Here is an 18,383-nt window from a genome sequence, read left to right as displayed (position 1 = left end):
CAGACTTGTATTTTATGGAAGTATACTATATGCAGACTAAGATTGATTTGTAACTATAATTTCTTGTCCCCTCTTGCCCGTTGCCCTCAATTTTGAGAAAACTAATAAAACTTTTTTTAAAACACAGAAAAAATTTTAACATGCAATTTTAACTCTGAGTCCGAGGGAAAACACTACTTAAACCTAACCAGAATACCCTGCAATGGGTTAATGTATACCACTCTGTTTTCTCCAAAACCCAGCTACAATTCTCGGGAAACATGAGTATAATATATTACATAAATCTTATTTAGATTTGTAGCATAGATATATTGTTACAGCAAAATAGCAAAATAGTTGTATGATTTAAGCAGGGGCATAGCCAGGATTTTAAAAGTTGTGTGTGTGTGGGGGCTTTTTAAAAAGTCAGGGTACCTTTTCCCATCCATTGCAGGGCTTGCTGCTTCTCAGAAGTTTTCTGGGGTAGGGGCAAAAGCTGGAGGCTCTGAAAGTGGCCATGTCAAAGCAGTCAAGAACTTTGGAGTCAAGAAGGGACTGCAAGTTGTGTGCAAACAGGGGTTTCCTTCCATCTCCCTCCCCCACTTTGCAGCCAGCAGCTCCCTCCATCCCCCCCCCTTTACCAGAATACCCCACAATGGGTTAATGTATATCACTCTGCTTTCTCAAAAGCCCAGCTACAATTCTCAGGAAACATGAGTATAATATATTGCATAAATCTTATTTAGATTTGTAGCATAGATATATCCTTACAGGCAGCAAAATGGCAAAATAAAACAAACCTGTCATCCATTCCTAACAAGTGAGGTTTATTTATTAGATTTTTATTCCATCACTTTTTATTCCATCCAGTAAGCTAAAGACAATGTGCATGGTCTCCCCTCCATTTTATCTTCATAATGATCTTAAGGGGGTGTCCCTATTGGGCTGAAGGGCAGCGTATAAATTAAGTACATAAATCCATTGAAGTCAATGGGCATAGAAGGGTGGAACTCTCTCTAGGATTGCACTGCTGAAGATCTAAGAATTCTTCAGTCCAAGTACTGGTCAGACCATATGTAATTTCAGAATGATTTATGCCATCACATACATTCCCAGTTTGGAACCAAATATGCCAACCAGACATGGTTCCCTGGTTCCCATGCTTCCAACATAGCCCCCTATGTGAACCGATGCTTAATAAATAATGTGGTATTTTATTAATATGAAAGAAGACAATTCTGATGCAAATTATTTTCTAATGATTTCTTTAATAAAATACTGCATCAAATTCAGTGTAATAGTATTTGATTAGGGGTGCATACTCAAGAGCTTTCTTATGTACATTTGCCAAAAGAGATGTGTCACACAGAGCCTGCCAGTTTTTAGTTTTGAAACATTAACTTTTTACAGAGAAAATACAGGAATCATGGGAAGGGAGTAAATAAATAAAAAATCCCAAATATTTCATTAGTGTGAACTGGAACAGCTTACCCTTTGTGTGAGTCACAACAAACCTTGCTTCAAAATGAATATCAGTCCTTCTGGTTTGATATGTTGTTCTATAAACAGCAGTGATAACTTCACATGAGATTGGTTTTGTTTAAAAATACATTTGAATGTGAGGTATATTGGGGTTAAACTATATTTCTTGTGTTAATTTTCTGTCATTTTTAGACACCTTGATGATTTTGGATCTAAATATATCAATGAGCATTCATACTTCTTGACCCAAGACCATAGTGAAACTACTGAATCTGTAAGTGCATATTAAATACTATATTTTATATGCTGTATCGTTTTTCATTCTTCTTGGCCTTTTTAGGACATCCATTAAAAAGGGACAAAACTAAATTAAAATATTATATACTGGGATGACCATATCTATGCTATTAATTGCTACTACAATCTGGTATTCAATTGATTTCTGCTCTTCAAAATTTAGCTCAAAAATTCAATCTGATATCTTTATGAGAAGGGGGAAAGGCAGAAAACTGCAGATCATACGCAAATATGAATTCAGTATCTTAAACCCTCTGTTTGTCGCCAGGGATGTCCTGTATCAGCGACCTCAGTTTTGCTTCAGGAGACAACCAGGTTCAACTATCCATAAAAGATATCAGATGCAAGAAATAGTTTGACAAATAATTATTAATGTTCACGAATGCACTGAAATTGCATTTTTAGAAGTAATAATCTTTGCAAAGGCACTCCAAGTTGTATAGTAAAAAACAGCTGTGATTTTTTTTTTTTGCTTCAGTGTGACATTCCCTAATCTGCAGAAAAAGAACAAGGACATAACTGGTTTAGCTGGAAGAATTAATTAGTATTTTCTGTCTTTCAAAAAGAAAATCTTTAAGGACATCATTATTGTATACCTTAAGAAAATGAACTCAGGAGCCAGAAGGTGGGCAAGTATTTGAACATTTTTACACTTTAAACTTTAAGTCTAAACTTTACACTTTAAACTTTAAGTCTAAACTTCACACTTTAAACTTTAAGTTTAAACTTTACACTTTAAACTTTAAGTCTAAACTTTACACTTTAAACTTTAAGTAGCCACGCAGCATAGATGGTGCAAAACTTGACACCAAATTATAGACTGCGTTGATGCCATCACCTGTTATTTTTTCCCTATGTGAAACAACATAATGTATGAAGTAGTCCTGCCAATCTGATAGCAATAATAACTCAATTGTTTTGCTTCCAACAACATTTCTGGCCATAAATCAATTGCTTAGACCAGAATGCTTTTCACCGAGATCACAAAAAAATGACCAGACATGGCCTCATTTTTTACAAGTTTATCCATAATTGCCTGGAAATTTTTTTTTTAAAAAAGATGGCAAACATTCATCATGTGTACATACATTCATTGACTAGAATGACACTGAATAAAATGTAGAACATATAAGTGGAGGCTGGGCTGAATGTCACTATTTAACTAGTGGAAGTGGCAGGACAGCAGTAATACTGTGTAGATGTCACATTCACCCCACAGGGGTTACCAACAGCTCAAGCAAAAAAATGATTTCTGAAAGCATCTAAGTGCCGCTGAATGTTTGGGACTGGTAGAGCAGCCTCCATCTTGTTTCCGCCAATGGTTTTTGCTTACTTCTCTAAGTTCCATCAGGAGAACCTTCTATTCTCTGCAAGCAATGATATTAAAACATTGTAAGAATCATTTTGACAAATTTATCCCTGTGAAACATTCATAGGGCCATAGTACAATCTAAATAACATCCCTGAAGAGTTTAAAGGCCATGTAAAGAACAGATTTGCATTACTAAATTCAAGTAAATATAAACTGCAAGATGGATCCATAGATTCATTACAGCAAAGATTTTGACTGCGGATCATGAAAAGTTATGGTTGATTTTAAAAGAAATGGGTGTGCCACAACATCTGATTGCTTTGATACTCTGGATAAGAGGCTATTGTTAGGACAGAATATGGAGAAACAGAACAGTTTCCAATTGGTGAAGGTGTCAGACAAGGATGTATTTTATCTGCCCATCTGTTCAATTTGTATGCAGAACATATAAGGAATTCTGGATTAGGCGGAGTGAAATTTATGGGAAGGAACAGTAACTGTTTGACATATGCAGTTGACACCACATTACTGACAGAAAATAGTGAAGAATTGAAACAATGACCAAACAGTTTCCTATTGCTTTCTACATGAAAGCTGTTTTTTTTAAATAAAAGCTTTAAAAACAGATATGAACTTCCATTTACAAAAAGAGAGAACTTGACCCATAAGTTTTATTTATTTTATTTTATTTTCGTAGATTTAAGGGCCACCCTTTCCCATAGTGGGCTCAGGGCGGCTTCCAACACGTTAAAACAATCAAATCCAGTTTACACTTCATTAGCAAAATCTGTAGTATCAAATTAATCAAAGCTACCACCATAATACATTATAAACCAGGATAATTTACCACTGTCAAACTAAAAAATGACTGTTTAAAAGCTCCAGATCAATGTGACACAAACCCTCCTCCTAATCCTATAGAATTTGTCAAAAAAGGGATGAAGCTTTTGAAGAACAAGTACCAATTTGGAAGTACAGCATGACGGTGTTAAAGCTGGAGTCTTCAACAACTAGCTTGTGAGCTATTGCTATCTCACTGTAGGGCTTTAAAAATAGTGTTTATTTCATAGGATATTACTCTGTGCTGTTTAGCTGGTAACTTCATTTCTGGTGCTCCTCCTATTATGTTTCTAGAGCAGAACGAAATTTGGTAACATGGTGGGGGAGGGAAGTAATTTGGAGTACTTTTCATTCATAGTCCTGTTCACAAGTTACAGTGGACACATGTACAACCTGTATTCTGTGTATGCTTGATATTTCTTTACACGCCTATCAAGTAATTAAGTTACAGTCAATGCACATAACAGCTGAACATGTAATTGAAATCCTACATTCATCAAGTCCCTAGTTTCATGTGTAAGGCGAGTGCAAGTTGGCTCTTTGTTATAGTCAAACGTGCAAAAACATGCAGTATGTATGTGTGTTTATGGTATCATGTGAACAGAGCTGCTCTTGTAATAGAAAAAGTTGGCTAATCCTCTGCTAAAGCATACTTTTTGATGTCTCTCTGTGCTAGCAGACTTTAGGGTGTAATAATTTGTTACCCACCCCATGCCCTTGGGATGTAATGGAGCTATAAATCAAATAATTAAATGCGTAAGTGGAATTTCATCTCCACAAAAAGCATGTAAGGAATGAAGAACAGTCAGGACATAATTAGTGTCTAGGCTAATTCCTGCAATATATATGGTAATAAAGCAGAGTGCGTGTCCTTTAATCACAATAGAGTAATAACAATGGTTCTCCAGCCTTTCTGTTGATAGATTAATCACACATAACAGCAAAAGGGCTCTTAATGACTCCTTTGTCTAAATGACCACCTTTGATTCCTCCCATTTCACCCTGGAAAGACAGGATGCTTCGTTTCTGGGCAACGAAGGAAAAGCTGCCTTTCTGCTCAAGTATCTACTTTGGTTCACAAGAAGAGGGGATAACTATTCTTCCAAGAGGTGAGAATAGAGGTGCAAACTGCCACCAAATCACAGCTGACATGGCAACCTTGTAGGTTTTCAAGATGAGAGAAACTGAGGTGGTTTACTATCACCTGTCTCTGCACAGCAACTCTGGGTTTTCTCAGTAGTATCCCATCCAGGTACAGATCCTGCTTAACTTCCAACATCTGATGACTGGATAGAATTGTCACAGCACATAAAGACTTTAAAAAAATATAAGTGGTTGAACTAATTTCTTAGGTGGAATACTCTTTCATATGTGCATTAATTGCTGGGGAGCGTTGCAATGCACATAGGGTTGCCAAAATCCAGGAGAAATAAATCTTGCCCCTTTAACAGAGGTTTAATGTATTGAGACAGACAGTTGACATTTTTGAAGCACAACGTTAAATAACAACATCAAGTATACTATAATTAACATCAGGGCTTTTTTTGAGCAGGAATACACAGGAATGTAGTTCTGGCTGGCTTGGTGTCAGGGGGTGTGGCTTAATATGTGAATGAGTTCCTGCTGGGCTTTAGCTACCAAAAAAGCCCTCATTAACATGTTCAGAAGAAATCATTGCAAGGAAGTAACAATTTAGAAATCTAGACCACCCCCACCCCTAAATCTTCCTCTTCTAGAATTATTTAAGCTCTTGGGGATTTAAGCAGGATAATTCCTCCCTCCCAAAAAAGTCTGGGAATATTGTCTTTTTGGTAGTTTAGAACTCTTCTAGAGCTCTTCTGGATCATCTGCACAAAACAATAGTTGTCCAAAATGAAGAGCTGTTCCACATGATGAATAGTAAATGTCAGCCTTTCAGATATCACTCTTATCTTTACTAATTTGCCCTTGAAGTGCAGTGTGTGCTGACAGTCTATGAAACCCAATGAAGCTGATGGACAATAGGTTCAGAGGAAACAAAAGGAAGGTCCGGCCCCTTCCCAGCCGAGCCAACTGGCGGGCTATAGGCTGGGGGCCGTCTTTGCACCCCCGGAAGGAGGGAGGGGCACCAACATCACCCGACATACGGGTGTTTTTGCAAGGCGTGGAGTCGGGGCTTTATAAGCCCCGGCTCCCGCCTTATTGCGCAGTTTTGTTCGGCTCTCTGTGGGAGAGCCACGTGCGTTTGTTGCTGCTGCCGGGCGAGGCCTGGGCAGCTTCGGTGGGAGCTCACGCGCTGGCGGCGGGTGTCTGGAAGGCGCGGCGAGCTTCCTGAGGGAACAGCTGTTCGGCGGGTCCTGGCAAGGCGCGCTTGCGGCGGCGACCAGAGGCTGCGCTCCAGGGATCGGCGGTTTGGCGCGGCTGGTCCTGGCGGCGAGGCGTGCTTGCGGCAGCGATCAGAGGCTGCGCCTCAGGGATCAGCTGTTTGGCGCGGCGCGGCGAGGAAGACGCGCTTGCGGCGGCTGCAGTAGCGCTGCGAACGGCTTGTATTCTTCGGAGGGTTTGGGGGGAGGCCAGGAAGGCGGCGCGAAGTGGCCCAGCTAAAGGAGCCGGGGCCGCGGGCCGCACATCCAGGTGTTTCCTTCCCTGGGGATTTTGCATTCCTTCGGGGGGGGGCCCGGTTTCCTGTTGTTTAAACCCCCCCCCCACCGCCGCCCTTCACCTCTGCAAGAACCTTCCCCTCCGGTCATCCCTTCCTTCCCTGTGGGGTGGGTAGGTCCAAGGGGCAGCGGAAAAGTCTCAACTGGCCATTAGCTCCGTGTGCTGGGGCTCGTTTTCGGACCTCCTCCCCCCCCTTCTTTTTCTTCCTCCCCCTGCCTCTTTGTGGGGGGTGTGAACTGGAAGGGTTGGTGCCCCTCCCCCCCCCCTGGTGCCCTTCTCGAGGGCCGGGTGCCTGGGCTAGTGCCTTCAGCTACCTTCCCTCGCTCGTCCTCCATCCCTTACTAATAGGGTTGGTAGTTTCTGGGGTTGTGCCTTTCTGTGTAGTGGGGGCTGTGGTGTGGGATACCCCATTAACAGGGGCGTTTGCTGCTTTTCCTCTCCTGGGAGTAGGTGGTGGCTGAAAGGGGCCTTGGGTGGCTGGTAGCCTCTGCTTTGTGTATTGGTACCATTAGAGGATGGCACCTAAGAAGGGACAGGGCAAGTCTAAGGGCAAGCAGCCTGCTCGCCCACCTCGGGGGCGGGGCCAGCAAGGAGCCCCGCCTGAAGATCAGGGCCAGAGTGAGCAGGTTCGGCTCGCTATTATTAGCCAATTGGACGCTCTCGAGCAGGAACGTGTGGCCAGAGGTTCACCCATTTGGGAGGGCCGTCGTCGTGCCACCAGCCGGTCGGCCCGGCTGACTTTTGAAACTGAATTGCTGGCAAGGTTGTCTGCTTTACAGGGCGGGCAGTCGGAGCCGGAAGCGCCGCTGGAACCTGACCAGGAGGAAGATCCAGGAGAAGGCCCATCGGGCGTGCCATCGGGCGAAGGGGCATCCGGAAGCGGTGGCCCGCAGCCCCCTGGAGGCTCGGGAGTCTTTCCGGGTGATGGTGGTAAGCCCATGACTCCGCCCGTTCAAGGTTGGCCTTGGGGTCCAGCCCGGCCGACCCCCCATTTACGGGGAGTGGGCGGGCTGGGATGGGGGCCCGGGTGGTCAGGTGCTAACGAACAGCTGGGCCCCGCTCAGCCGTGGGCCTGGGGTTTTAATACACCCAGCTTGCTGTCCAGTGCAGCCCCTGCCCCCGTTGGTCAGCTGGTGGGCGCTGTGGCGCCCCCTTCTGCCCCTCCTTCACTGCCCACACCGGGCATTTGGCCAGGTGGTGGTCAACAGGGGGCCCAGTTGGGGGGGGCATGGCCTTCAGCTCAAGTGAGTGGGTGGTTCTATCCCCCGAACCCCTATGCGAGTGTCCCCTTTCACGCTCTCCCCTATGGCGACACTTCATTGCCTTTGGGGGATCATCTGACGGCGGCCACACGGGAGAAAATCCTCCGTGGGGAGTACGTCGATGTTTTCGGTCTCCTGTTCAGGGAGCTCGAAAAAAAAGTAAGGATGAGCTCGACGACAGGGACAAAGAAAAGATAAAGCGCAGGAAGGTTGACAGGGCCTGGGCCAATTGGTTGCCCGGCTTTCTGATCTATGCCGGGGTCATCGCAAGGGCTCAGCCGGCCAGGGCGGCCGCCCTCTTTCAATATATAGACATAGTTTATAGGGCTTATACGGACTTCGCCGGGGCAGCATGGCGGCAATACGACGAAGCCTTCCGTATGCGGGCCGCTGTTAATCCCGGAATGCCATGGGACCAAATAAATCAACAGCTGTGGCTGCAGCTGATGGCCCCGGCAAAACCAAATCCCGGGGATAGGTCCGACAGCGGCCATTTGGTGCAGGGAGCACAGCAACAACAGACTACCCCAGGTGCCCGCGTTTCGGGGGGCCAGCCGGATCATTTCCGGTTGCTGTGCTGGGAGTTCGCTTCCAAGGGGGTCTGCCCCAGGGAGCCTTGTAAATTTCGTCACGAGTGTCCGCTGTGCAGTGGGCCCCACGCACTGTCGGCCTGCAGTAGATCAAAGCACGGAGTGGGCGGTAAGCGTCCCGGAGGCGGCGGTTCGCAGCCACCTGGAAAAGGGCCCCAGCCCCCTCCGCCGGCCGGCTCCCAGTAGGTCGTTGGCCACATTACCGTCTGGGCTGATGCTAGTTATTTCTGGGACGGTTTTGTTGAGGTGAACAGGACGTTGGGGTAAAAAGAGCTAGGGAAGGCAGGCCTCTGTGGATTGTTTGGGGGTTGGCCTAATGTTGTCAATTTTGCATGTTGCTGATTATGGTTTGTTTTTCAGGTGCTGTGGCTCGGGGTGAGAGATGGCGGTTCTCATCTTCGGGCTCAGCATGGTCCTTTGGGGCTGCCCATTTCTCCGGACGGCCCCTGGGGGCACCCAGTCCAGTCTCAGTGCAAGGGCTGCTGTGGATTGGCTGGGTCGCGGGGGCTGCGCTGGCCCGGGATCTGTCCTGTTGGTTAGGAAGGGTGTGGCGTTGCTTCCGCACTCCGGTTGCTTACTTGGGAGCGCATTCCCCCGGGGGGAATTGAACGGGCCTGACGTAAGGCCAATAGGGCCATTCCAAGGCCATGGAGTAGTGACCAGGATTTTCTTCCCTCATCCGGCCATTCGGGTCATTTAAGTCGACCTGTACCGGCCGGATGGTGTTTAATTATTTGATTTGGGTAACCGGGCCTTTCTAGAGGAAGTTTGGCAGGGGGTGCGGTTGGCTCTGGGCCACCCGTTGGGGCGCTAATGCCTAAGCAGAGGCTTGGCATTGGCGGTGGCTGGTTTAGGTTTGGCCATTGGGTTTTCCAGGGGAGCACCTATGGCCTAGCACCGTTGGTGCGGTGGTCTGCAGGAACCGTAGATGGGCTAAACGGCTCAGTACGGTGATGCAGATCACAGAGAGCCTCACCTGGTTGGATCTTTCCATGGGGATTGATGCCAGCCCGGTTGGTGATGGCTGCGGGCCTGGCCGCTCAGTACAACCCGATTACGGCGGGTTTGTGCTGGGGGCAGGGTGGCTCGCCCTTTGGACAAGGCGGGGTCCAGGTGTTGACCCCAGGGCTTGTCTGGTCTGGTTTTCCCTTCCCTGCCAGTTATATTTGTTAATTTTAATAAAGTGGCCCGGTTTAAATCCCAACAATTGTGTCTGCCTCTTCATTCCGACTGGGGGGGCAAGGTCCGGCCCCTTCCCAGCCGAGCCAACTGGCGGGCTATAGGCTGGGGGCCGTCTTTGCACCCCCGGAAGGAGGGAGGGGCACCAACATCACCCGACATACGGGTGTTTTTGCAAGGCGTGGAGTCGGGGCTTTATAAGCCCCGGCTCCCGCCTTATTGCGCAGTTTTGTTCGGCTCTCTGCCCGCCCACCCTTCCCATGGCAGTACAGGTTCATGCCGGTCGCCTTTTGGGGCCAGGTAGGAATTTTTTCACTCCCACAAAATTGGCCTATGTGGGGGTGTTTTTCGCCTACCTTGTACTGTCTCGTAGGTTAGTTTGAGTATTAGTTCGGTCGCAGGCTGGTTTAGGTTTGGCCATTGGGTTTTCCAGGGGAGCACCTATGGCCTAGCACCGTTGGTGCGGTGGTCTGCAGGAACCGTAGATGGGCTAAACGGCTCAGTACGGTGATGCAGATCACAGAGAGCCTCACCTGGTTGGATCTTTCCATGGGGATTGATGCCAGCCCGGTTGGTGATGGCTGCGGGCCTGGCCGCTCAGTACAACCCGATTACGGCGGGTTTGTGCTGGGGGCAGGGTGGCTCGCCCTTTGGACAAGGCGGGGTCCAGGTGTTGACCCCAGGGCTTGTCTGGTCTGGTTTTCCCTTCCCTGCCAGTTATATTTGTTAATTTTAATAAAGTGGCCCGGTTTAAATCCCAACAATTGTGTCTGCCTCTTCATTCCGACTGGGGGGGCAAATACTTCTTTACCCAATAAGTAATAGGTAAATTGTGATGTTGTGATGGCCATGAATACAGATGGCTTTAAGAGGGAATTAGATTCATGGAGAAAAATTTTTTCACCACGGTTACTAGCCGTGGTGACTATGACTAAAGAAAACCTCCATATTTATCAGCAGAAAACTGCTGAACGCCAGTGCTGGGAGGCAACTTCAGGGTAAGGCCTTGGCCTCTATGCATATTTGTTGTCTCTCTCCAGGGGAATTGCTTGAGCACTGTGTTAAATAGGATGCTGAACTTAGGTGCACCATTGCTTTGACTAGGGTGGGAGTGGAAGGGAGATTCAGGTTGGGAAACTCCTGGAGATTTGGGGGTACAGTCTGGGGAGGACAGGCACCTCACTCATTGGGGTACAATGAGACAGCGTCCACCCTCCAAAGCATCTATTTTCTCCAGGGCAACTGATTTCTGTAATCTGGTGATGAGCTGTAATTCTGTGGGATCCCCGGGTCCCTCCTGGAGACTGCCATCTCTAGTTCTGAGCTAAAAGGGCTGTCCTTAGGTTATTATAACTATCTTGTTACTAATTCAAAGTAAAGCAAAAAAGCCTGCAACCGTGTCAAGATGGTCAAGGAAAAGACTGAAGAGAGAGCAGCAAATGAAATCAGGCTGTACTGCTGAAGCAAATCAAGCATAATACCAAATCAGTATTTGGCGAAGTAGTTACCTCATTGTTATGATATTTCCTTTAATATGTTTTCAGAAACTGGGGAGAGACATTAAATTGCATATACAGATTGCCAGCTCTGATTCCAGGAAGGAAACCCCCTCCCAGTTCCTTTCTGAGCAATTCAAAATTTGTTCCCCAATGCCTTCCAAGCAAATGAGGCAGAATTCAAAATGGGGCAAGAACACTGGCAGGAACACTTGCAGACAACAGCCCTATATTACATTCAGGACATCCACAATCCTGAATCAATCAATCAAGGGGTGATATATATTTAAATAGAATACCACAAATTCTTTAAGTCTAATATGTTTAGATCTGAAGTGCTTACAGGATTGCTCATCTTTGACTGTGAGTCCAGTTTGAATGAAATTCCTACTTAGGTTTAGTTTAGATTTAAAGCAACTTTTATTTTTCTTAAAGGAATGCAATTCATTTTGGATTAAACTGGACAGCCTGGACTACTAAATTCTCTTTCAAAGATACCATCTGAACAGATATTAAAGATTTAAAAGAAGACTATTTGTACCCCATTCAACAGCAGGGGCATACATTTATTGAATTCTGGGACTTCCTCAAAAATATTCTGTGGGTAACTAGAGGCAACCATGGTTCTAAAACGGGTCAGTAATGGTTCTAAAAGAGCTAGTGTGGGGTAGAGGTCAGAGTGGCAGGTTCAAATCTCAGGTTGCCAGGAGGAGCTCCCTTTTGTGTGCAAAGCATGCATGGGATGATGACATCATCTAGCAGGAAGTGATGTAATTGCACTGGGCACGTTGCACAGGGATGCTCTACTCTTTGGGTAAAAACTCTATGCTGCCATAGAGGATTTTTTATCCAAATGCTAGAGCATCCCAGCACAATGCGACCAGTGCAATTATGTCACTTCCAGGTGACATCATCATGCTGGGCATGTTGGGTGCTGATGAAGCTCTTTGTGGGACGGGGCTCCCCTGCCAGCCAGTTCTGCACTGGCAGGTTGGAGGCCCCAAAATTGAGGGAATCCCTGGCCCCAGTGTGAGGCTGGGAACCCTATTCAAATCCCTACATTGCCACAGAAAGCTTGTTGGTTGGCCTTGGATCAGTCACTCTTTCTCAGCTTAACCTACCTCACAGGGTTGTTGTGAGGACCCAAGGCAAGGTGAGGGAACAATGGATGCCTCTCTGAGTTCCCCAAGGGAAGGGTGGCATAAAAATGTACTAAATAACAAACACTGTGCAATAAAATAACTGTGTGTAGCCACCTTCCATCTTACAGGGTACCCAGTAAAAACCTGCTAAACATGAGGCAGCCCTTCAACTTCTTCCATGAGTACGTGTTTTAAATTAATCAAGCTCACGATCCTGATTTATTTCAGAGGAGGATGTGCCAAAGTAAACATTTAAGACTCTGGAAGAAACAATGGTACAATGGAGCCAAAGCTAAGCACTTGTAAATCCACTGAATGCAGTGGAAAAGAGCTACTCATATGCTTTAACTCTCTCACAGAAACTAAAAAGACTATAGGGTCTTTCCCTTTGTTTCAGTCGCATTCTATTCTTTTTTTTTTATTAAATCTACTTATTCCCCACCAAAAGCTGATGCAAGTTTATTTTAAAACAGTTCAGTTTTTTTTTACTAAAATGGTAACAGATGCTTATGGTCAGGCCTTTTTTTTTGTACAAAAAGCCCAGCAGTAACTAATTTGCCTATTAGTTCACACCCCCTGGCACCAAGCCAGCTGGAACTGTGTTCCTGTGCATTCCTGCTCAAAAAAAGCGCTGCTTATGGTGGTGAATCAATATTCCCTCTAATTCCCCCACCCCACCCACTGAGCAGAGCAGTGTACATCCTGAGCACAAAATAACTGCTGTAGTCTTCAAATGGGCAATGGGCAGTGCAAGACCCTGCACGGCTCCAGATTGCTGCTGAGTGGGGCTTCCTGAGTGGGGATATAAATCCAATAAACCATTAAAAAAACCCATAAACCATTCCTGCATTACTGAGCAGCTGCTCACATGCAGTTTAGAGGGAATGCTGGTGGTGACTACAAAATAAATATACAGGTTATAAAGATGCCAGCATCACACACCTTCTGTCTCCATAAACTGAGCAAGTCCCTTTAAAAAAAATCTCACAGTTTTAGCAGTGCCGTCAATCATTATCTCTGGCTTAAAATGGTCTCCTTGTATTTGGTGATTACTATTTCCCTTTCACAACTAGGGTTACCAAACCAACCCCCCCCCCCCCCGCAGGTGGAGCCAGGAGATCTTCTGGAATTACAACTAATCTCCAGATGACAGACATAAGTTCTCCCTGAGAAAATGGCTCCTTTGGAGGGTGGATGCTATGGCATTATACTCTGCTGAGGTTCCTCACCTCCCTAAACCCTGTCTTCCTCAGGCTCCACCCCAAAAATCTCCAGAAATCTCCTAATGTAGAAGTGACGACCCTAATAACAGCACATAAGGCTGTTATTTTCTGTATGGTCAGGGCTTTTTTTGAGCAGGAACACACAGGAATGCAGTTCCAGCTGCCTTTGCACCAGAGAGTTCAGCCTAATATGCAAATGAGTTACTGCTGGACTTCCTACAAAAAAGCCCTGTGTAAAACAATGGTGACATCAGGGGGTGTGACCTAATATGCAAATGAGTCCCTGGTGAGCTTTTTCTACAAAAAAAGCCCTGTGTATGGTTATTTGCATATAACTGTAAAATCTCATCACTTATCGGCAGGGGTTTTTTTAGTAGAAAAAGGCCAGCAGGAACTCATTTGCATATTAGGCCACACCCCTAACAGCAAGCCAGCTGGAACTGCGTTCCTGTGCATTCCTGCTCAAAAAAAGCCCTGCTTATTGGATTTATTTAAAGTGTTATCTCAACACTGCTTGAATTTAAAGTGGGGGGGAGCACACACACAGACGTTTTAGAATCCTAGAGCTTCCAAAATAATTCAAAAGATTTGCAAATGCCCCTTCTCCTGAAAGTCTAGTAGTAAAACAATCTGCTGTTTCAGAGCTGTTTCTTTTACACTGCTTAGCTCACCATTATATCATTAGCACCTTCATATAGGAAAGGACAGGTCCCCTGTGCAAGCACCAGTCGTTTCCGACTCTGGGGTGACGTTGCTTTCACAATGTTTTCATGGCAGACTTTTTGTGGGGTGGTTTGCCATTGCCTTCCCCAGTCTTTGACACTTTCCCCCCAGCAAGCTGGGTACTCATTTTACCGATCTCGGAAGGATGGAAGGCTGAGTCAACCTTGGGCCGGCTACTTGAATCCAGCTTCCACCGGAATCGAACTCAGGTCGTGAGCAGAGAGTTCAGACCACAGTACTGCAGTACTGCTGCTTTACCACTCTGCGCCACGGGGCTGCTACCTTCATATAAGGAAGCATTTAAGATCTGGGCATAGTACCTTGAATAGCTTAATATTCAAGATCTTGCAAAGAAAAATCAGAGACCATTTTGTGCGCTTTAAAAAACTTGCTGAAACTGCATCCTTGTCCATTCACTTTAAACACGCTGTCTTAATTAGTCATGTCAACAACACTACCATGTCCTAAGGAAGGAAGAAATTCTTGAAGAGATTTGGAAGGGTATACTAAAGCGTTACATGTATTTTCTCATCTTACTAACGCACCTGGACTTTGACTAGAGAGTCTTGGTTCATAGTCCCATTCAGCCATGAATTCACTGCAGCTGCTTCCATGTGAATTTTTTTTTTTACTACCTTGACTTCCAAACTGGAATGCTTTCTTTGGAGCTTCCAGAAGATGTTATGCTGTAATCATCCCATTTCCAGGTTTTCCATGTCTCCAACATGTTCTTTCCTATTACAACTTTTTCTGATTGTTTGGGAAAGAACTCAGTTCAAGCTATGGTTGCCGGGCTGATCATCCCGTGGAAAGGTTGGGGATATGATGAGAGCAGTACCAGCCCTAGGGTGCATGGCACCCCAGGCAGACTCCCTGCTTACTGGGAGGCATTTCAAGTTGCTTGCAGGGCAGGCCAGGTCATTCACTTAATTAGAATGTGTTCTCATAGTTCTTTGCAGTAGTGCAAGAGACTCAAGGCGGGCCCCAATCAGAGTGCAGACACGTAGACTTCCACCTAGCTACTTTCTACATTAAATGAAACAATCACAACACACACTCCTTCTGCCCCCATCAGCCATTGTTCTGCCTCCTCCAAGAAAGTTAAGGGAGCTTCCTTGGCCAACTCCACCCCCCCACCCCTCCCCCCCAAAAAGTTCTGCAACACTGGCTTTTCCATTGGCGTGGAATTTCTTCCACTCGGAAACTGGCCTATGTCCAAACGCCAAACAAAAGTGTAAGGCAAGAAAATGGAACACAGATTTTAAAAAAACAAATCTAGCAATGATGCAACTGTTGCTCATCTATTAATGTGGGTCTGTTTATTCTAACAGTGACTATCAGTTGTCTGCATATTGGGATGTAAACAATAAAAATAGTTTCTTGCTAATCCCACGAGAACGTCACTGTTGATTAACAAGGATGCTCTCTGTGTACATGTCCATATATTTGTAACTAGCTTATACAAATAGTACAAGTCTTATAAACATTCTTATTTATAAACGTATTCCTCTTTGTTCAGAACAAACTGCAGAATTAAAACGAGGGACACTCGAACACCAACGAGTTTGACTCATGTCCTGTTTGCCAGTTGCAAACGGGGTGCCAATTTTTTGATAGACTGTTCACGGCTTTTTTTTTTTTTTAAATCTGTTTTAGTGTTTGCATAAGTAGTTCTTAGTGATGTTAAAAGCTACTGGTATGTTTTGATCAGAACCATTTTCACACATCCACAGTTTTGAAGCCCCCCGTTGCATACCTTGGCAGGCATCCAGATCATTTGATGCCAAACCAAACAGATCCTGTGATGGGTCCACATCTGACAATGGCAGTCTAGCATGATAAATCTGACTGCAGAACACATTCAGCACAAAAAGCCTGCAGTGTCCCTAGCCTATGGCTAACTGACCATGAACTTTTTCACACAGCCTATGTATTCTGGTATGGAAGCTGGTCAGTTACTGAACAGTAACGGGTTTCTGCTGGCATTCCAGACAGACCCGACTCAATAACTGGCTGCTACCGGAATACTGTCACCTTTTCACACAGTCCCGCGGCTGTCCCGGTAGTGAGGCATGCCTGAGTCATTACTAACAAAGAGCAGCTTCTTCCAGTTTTCAACCCCTCCTTCTGGGTTGAAATTGGTACGGGGCGCTGTGTGAAATGTCCAGTATCTAATCCGGGAGCAGTTTTCGCGCCCTTTTTTTTGCCCGCCAGCGCACGATCTCTGGCTTATTTTTTTTTTTTGGAACGTCGGGCAAAGATTGCTATAGCGCTATAGTGACGTATCACAACAGCACCACCATAGAGATGGCTAGGCTCCATTGAGATACGTTACCAAGTTTCAGCAGCGGTGATTTCTGGCATCTTAATGGAACCCAGGCATCCCTATGGTGATGCTGTTGTGATACGTCGCTATAGCGCTATAGCAATCTTTGCCTGACGTTCCAAAAAAAAAAAAGAAAAGAAAAGCCGGAGATCGCACGCCGGCAGGTGAAAACGGCTGGCGCTGGTGGAAGCGAGATAAAAGCGGAACAGTGTGAAATGGCTTGCTTCAATCACGGAACCCTACTGGGAAAAAAAAACATGTGTCTGAAAACTCCCATCCCTGTCTCGGATTATTGCAAGGCGGCACAATACCGACTCCCTTCCGGTTTCCACCAGTAAGTGTGAAAAGGCCCCATGTGTAAGCTCTAGCAGGCATAAGTTGCAGCTTTTGGAGTTTGTGAAACATGTTCCAGAAAATGTTTTGTTTATAAAAGCTTCATAGCAAAACAGACTGGGAGGCCAGTTACTGCACTGGCACCTCCCTTCTACCAAATCTGCCTAGTTTAAGCAGCGAAATTTGGAATTCCTCCCTGACAGGGCCGGCTTGCCCACTAGGCAAACTGGACGGTTGCCTAGGGGCGCCAAGAGGCAGAGGGTGGCAAATTGGGCTCTCGCTCCCCCTTTTGGTGCCCCAGGCAAGTGCTTAGCTTGCCTTCCTCCCCCCCACGCTGCTGCCATGGCCACCACTAGCTCCCTCTGGGCTGCCGCCACTGCCCGCTGTTCCCGGCACCGCCCCTGCCACCCCCCCCAGCGCTCTGCTCGCCTGCCCGTCACTGCTAAAAGCAGCGGCGCTCTGCTTGCTCCCTTGCCCCTGCTCGCCATGGCTAAAAGGAAGCTCTGCTGGCTTCGCAGCTTGCGCCTGCGCGTTTTGTCTCTTAACAAAACATGCAGGTGTGGGCTGTGAAGCCAGCAGAGCTTCCTTTTAGCCATGGAGAGCAGGCGAGCGGAGCACGGGGGGGGGGCGGCGTGTGGGACGCCGCGCGGGGGGGGGCGGGACATCGTGCTGGGGAGGCAGGACACCTGGGGGGCACTGGGGGGCCGCCTGCCTAGGGCACTGTTCGCCCTAGAGCCGGCCCTGCTCCCTGGTCCAAGATTGCTGTGATACAGGAATGTCCTCTTTTCATATCCCTCATCCAGTCCTGCCTCCTGACCACCCATTAAGCCTGCCCCTGACATTTCTGTAGGCCAGCTGATTGTTACTGGTAGGTGCGCAGTTCTTTATCCCAATTAAGGAATTATAATGCATTAATCTTTCCTATGCTTGTTATTTATAACTGAAATCAATTATAATATACAATTTATGAGAGAAATTTATTAGAGAAAAATAATTTCAACTGGGTAGCTGTGTTAGTATGTAGTAGTAGAATAAGATTCAAATTCAATAGCAATAAAAGAGCAGCAACATTATCCAGCATAAAAGCTTTCATGGCTCAAAGTTCACATTGTCAGATACCACAGAAATAGGGTTGCCAATCCTCAGTTGGGGGCAGGGGATACCATGGTTTGGAGGCCCTCCGCCTGCTTCAGGGTTATCAGAAAGTGTGTGTGTAAGAAATATCTGCTGGGCACTCCATTATAATGGAGAATTGATCTGTAGGTATCTGGGACTTGGGGGGGGGGCTGTTTTTTGAGGTAGAGGTACCACGTTTTCATCATAGCATCCAGTGCCTTTCCTCAAAACACCTCCCAAGTTTAAAAAAAGATTGGACCAGGGGGTCCAATTCTATGAGCCCCAGAAGAAGATTCCCCTATCCTTCATTATTTCCAAATGGAGGGAAGGCATTTAAAAGGTGTGCAGTCCCTTTAAATTTAATTGCTATAACTCCCTTTGGAGTTCAATAGTGCTTGTCACACCCTTGCTCCTGGCTCCATCCCCAAGGTTTCCTGGCTCCA

General features: G+C 46.1%; 1 protein-coding gene across 3 annotated transcripts in view; it reads right to left on the bottom strand.

Annotated features, from left to right (window-relative positions):
* Window positions 1–1,227: 1,227 nt before the first annotated feature.
* PECAM1 (platelet and endothelial cell adhesion molecule 1) overlaps window positions 1,228–18,383 on the bottom strand; it is a 75,828-nt gene continuing 58,672 nt past the window's right edge. For all 3 annotated transcript variants that reach the window (XM_060252723.1, XM_060252721.1, XM_060252722.1), the window contains one exon: window positions 1,228–3,125. In XM_060252723.1, the coding sequence (XP_060108706.1) occupies window positions 3,096–3,125 (30 nt within the window). In that variant the 3' untranslated portion in view covers window positions 1,228–3,095. The remainder of the gene's footprint in view (window positions 3,126–18,383) is intronic.

The sequence above is a fragment of the Heteronotia binoei genome, chromosome 13 (genome assembly GCF_032191835.1).
Source record: "Heteronotia binoei isolate CCM8104 ecotype False Entrance Well chromosome 13, APGP_CSIRO_Hbin_v1, whole genome shotgun sequence".
NCBI classification, from domain to species: Eukaryota; Metazoa; Chordata; class Lepidosauria; order Squamata; family Gekkonidae; genus Heteronotia; species Heteronotia binoei.
The sequence above is the reverse complement of the archived record's forward strand: the minus strand, read 5'-3'. Positions and strand labels throughout refer to the sequence as shown.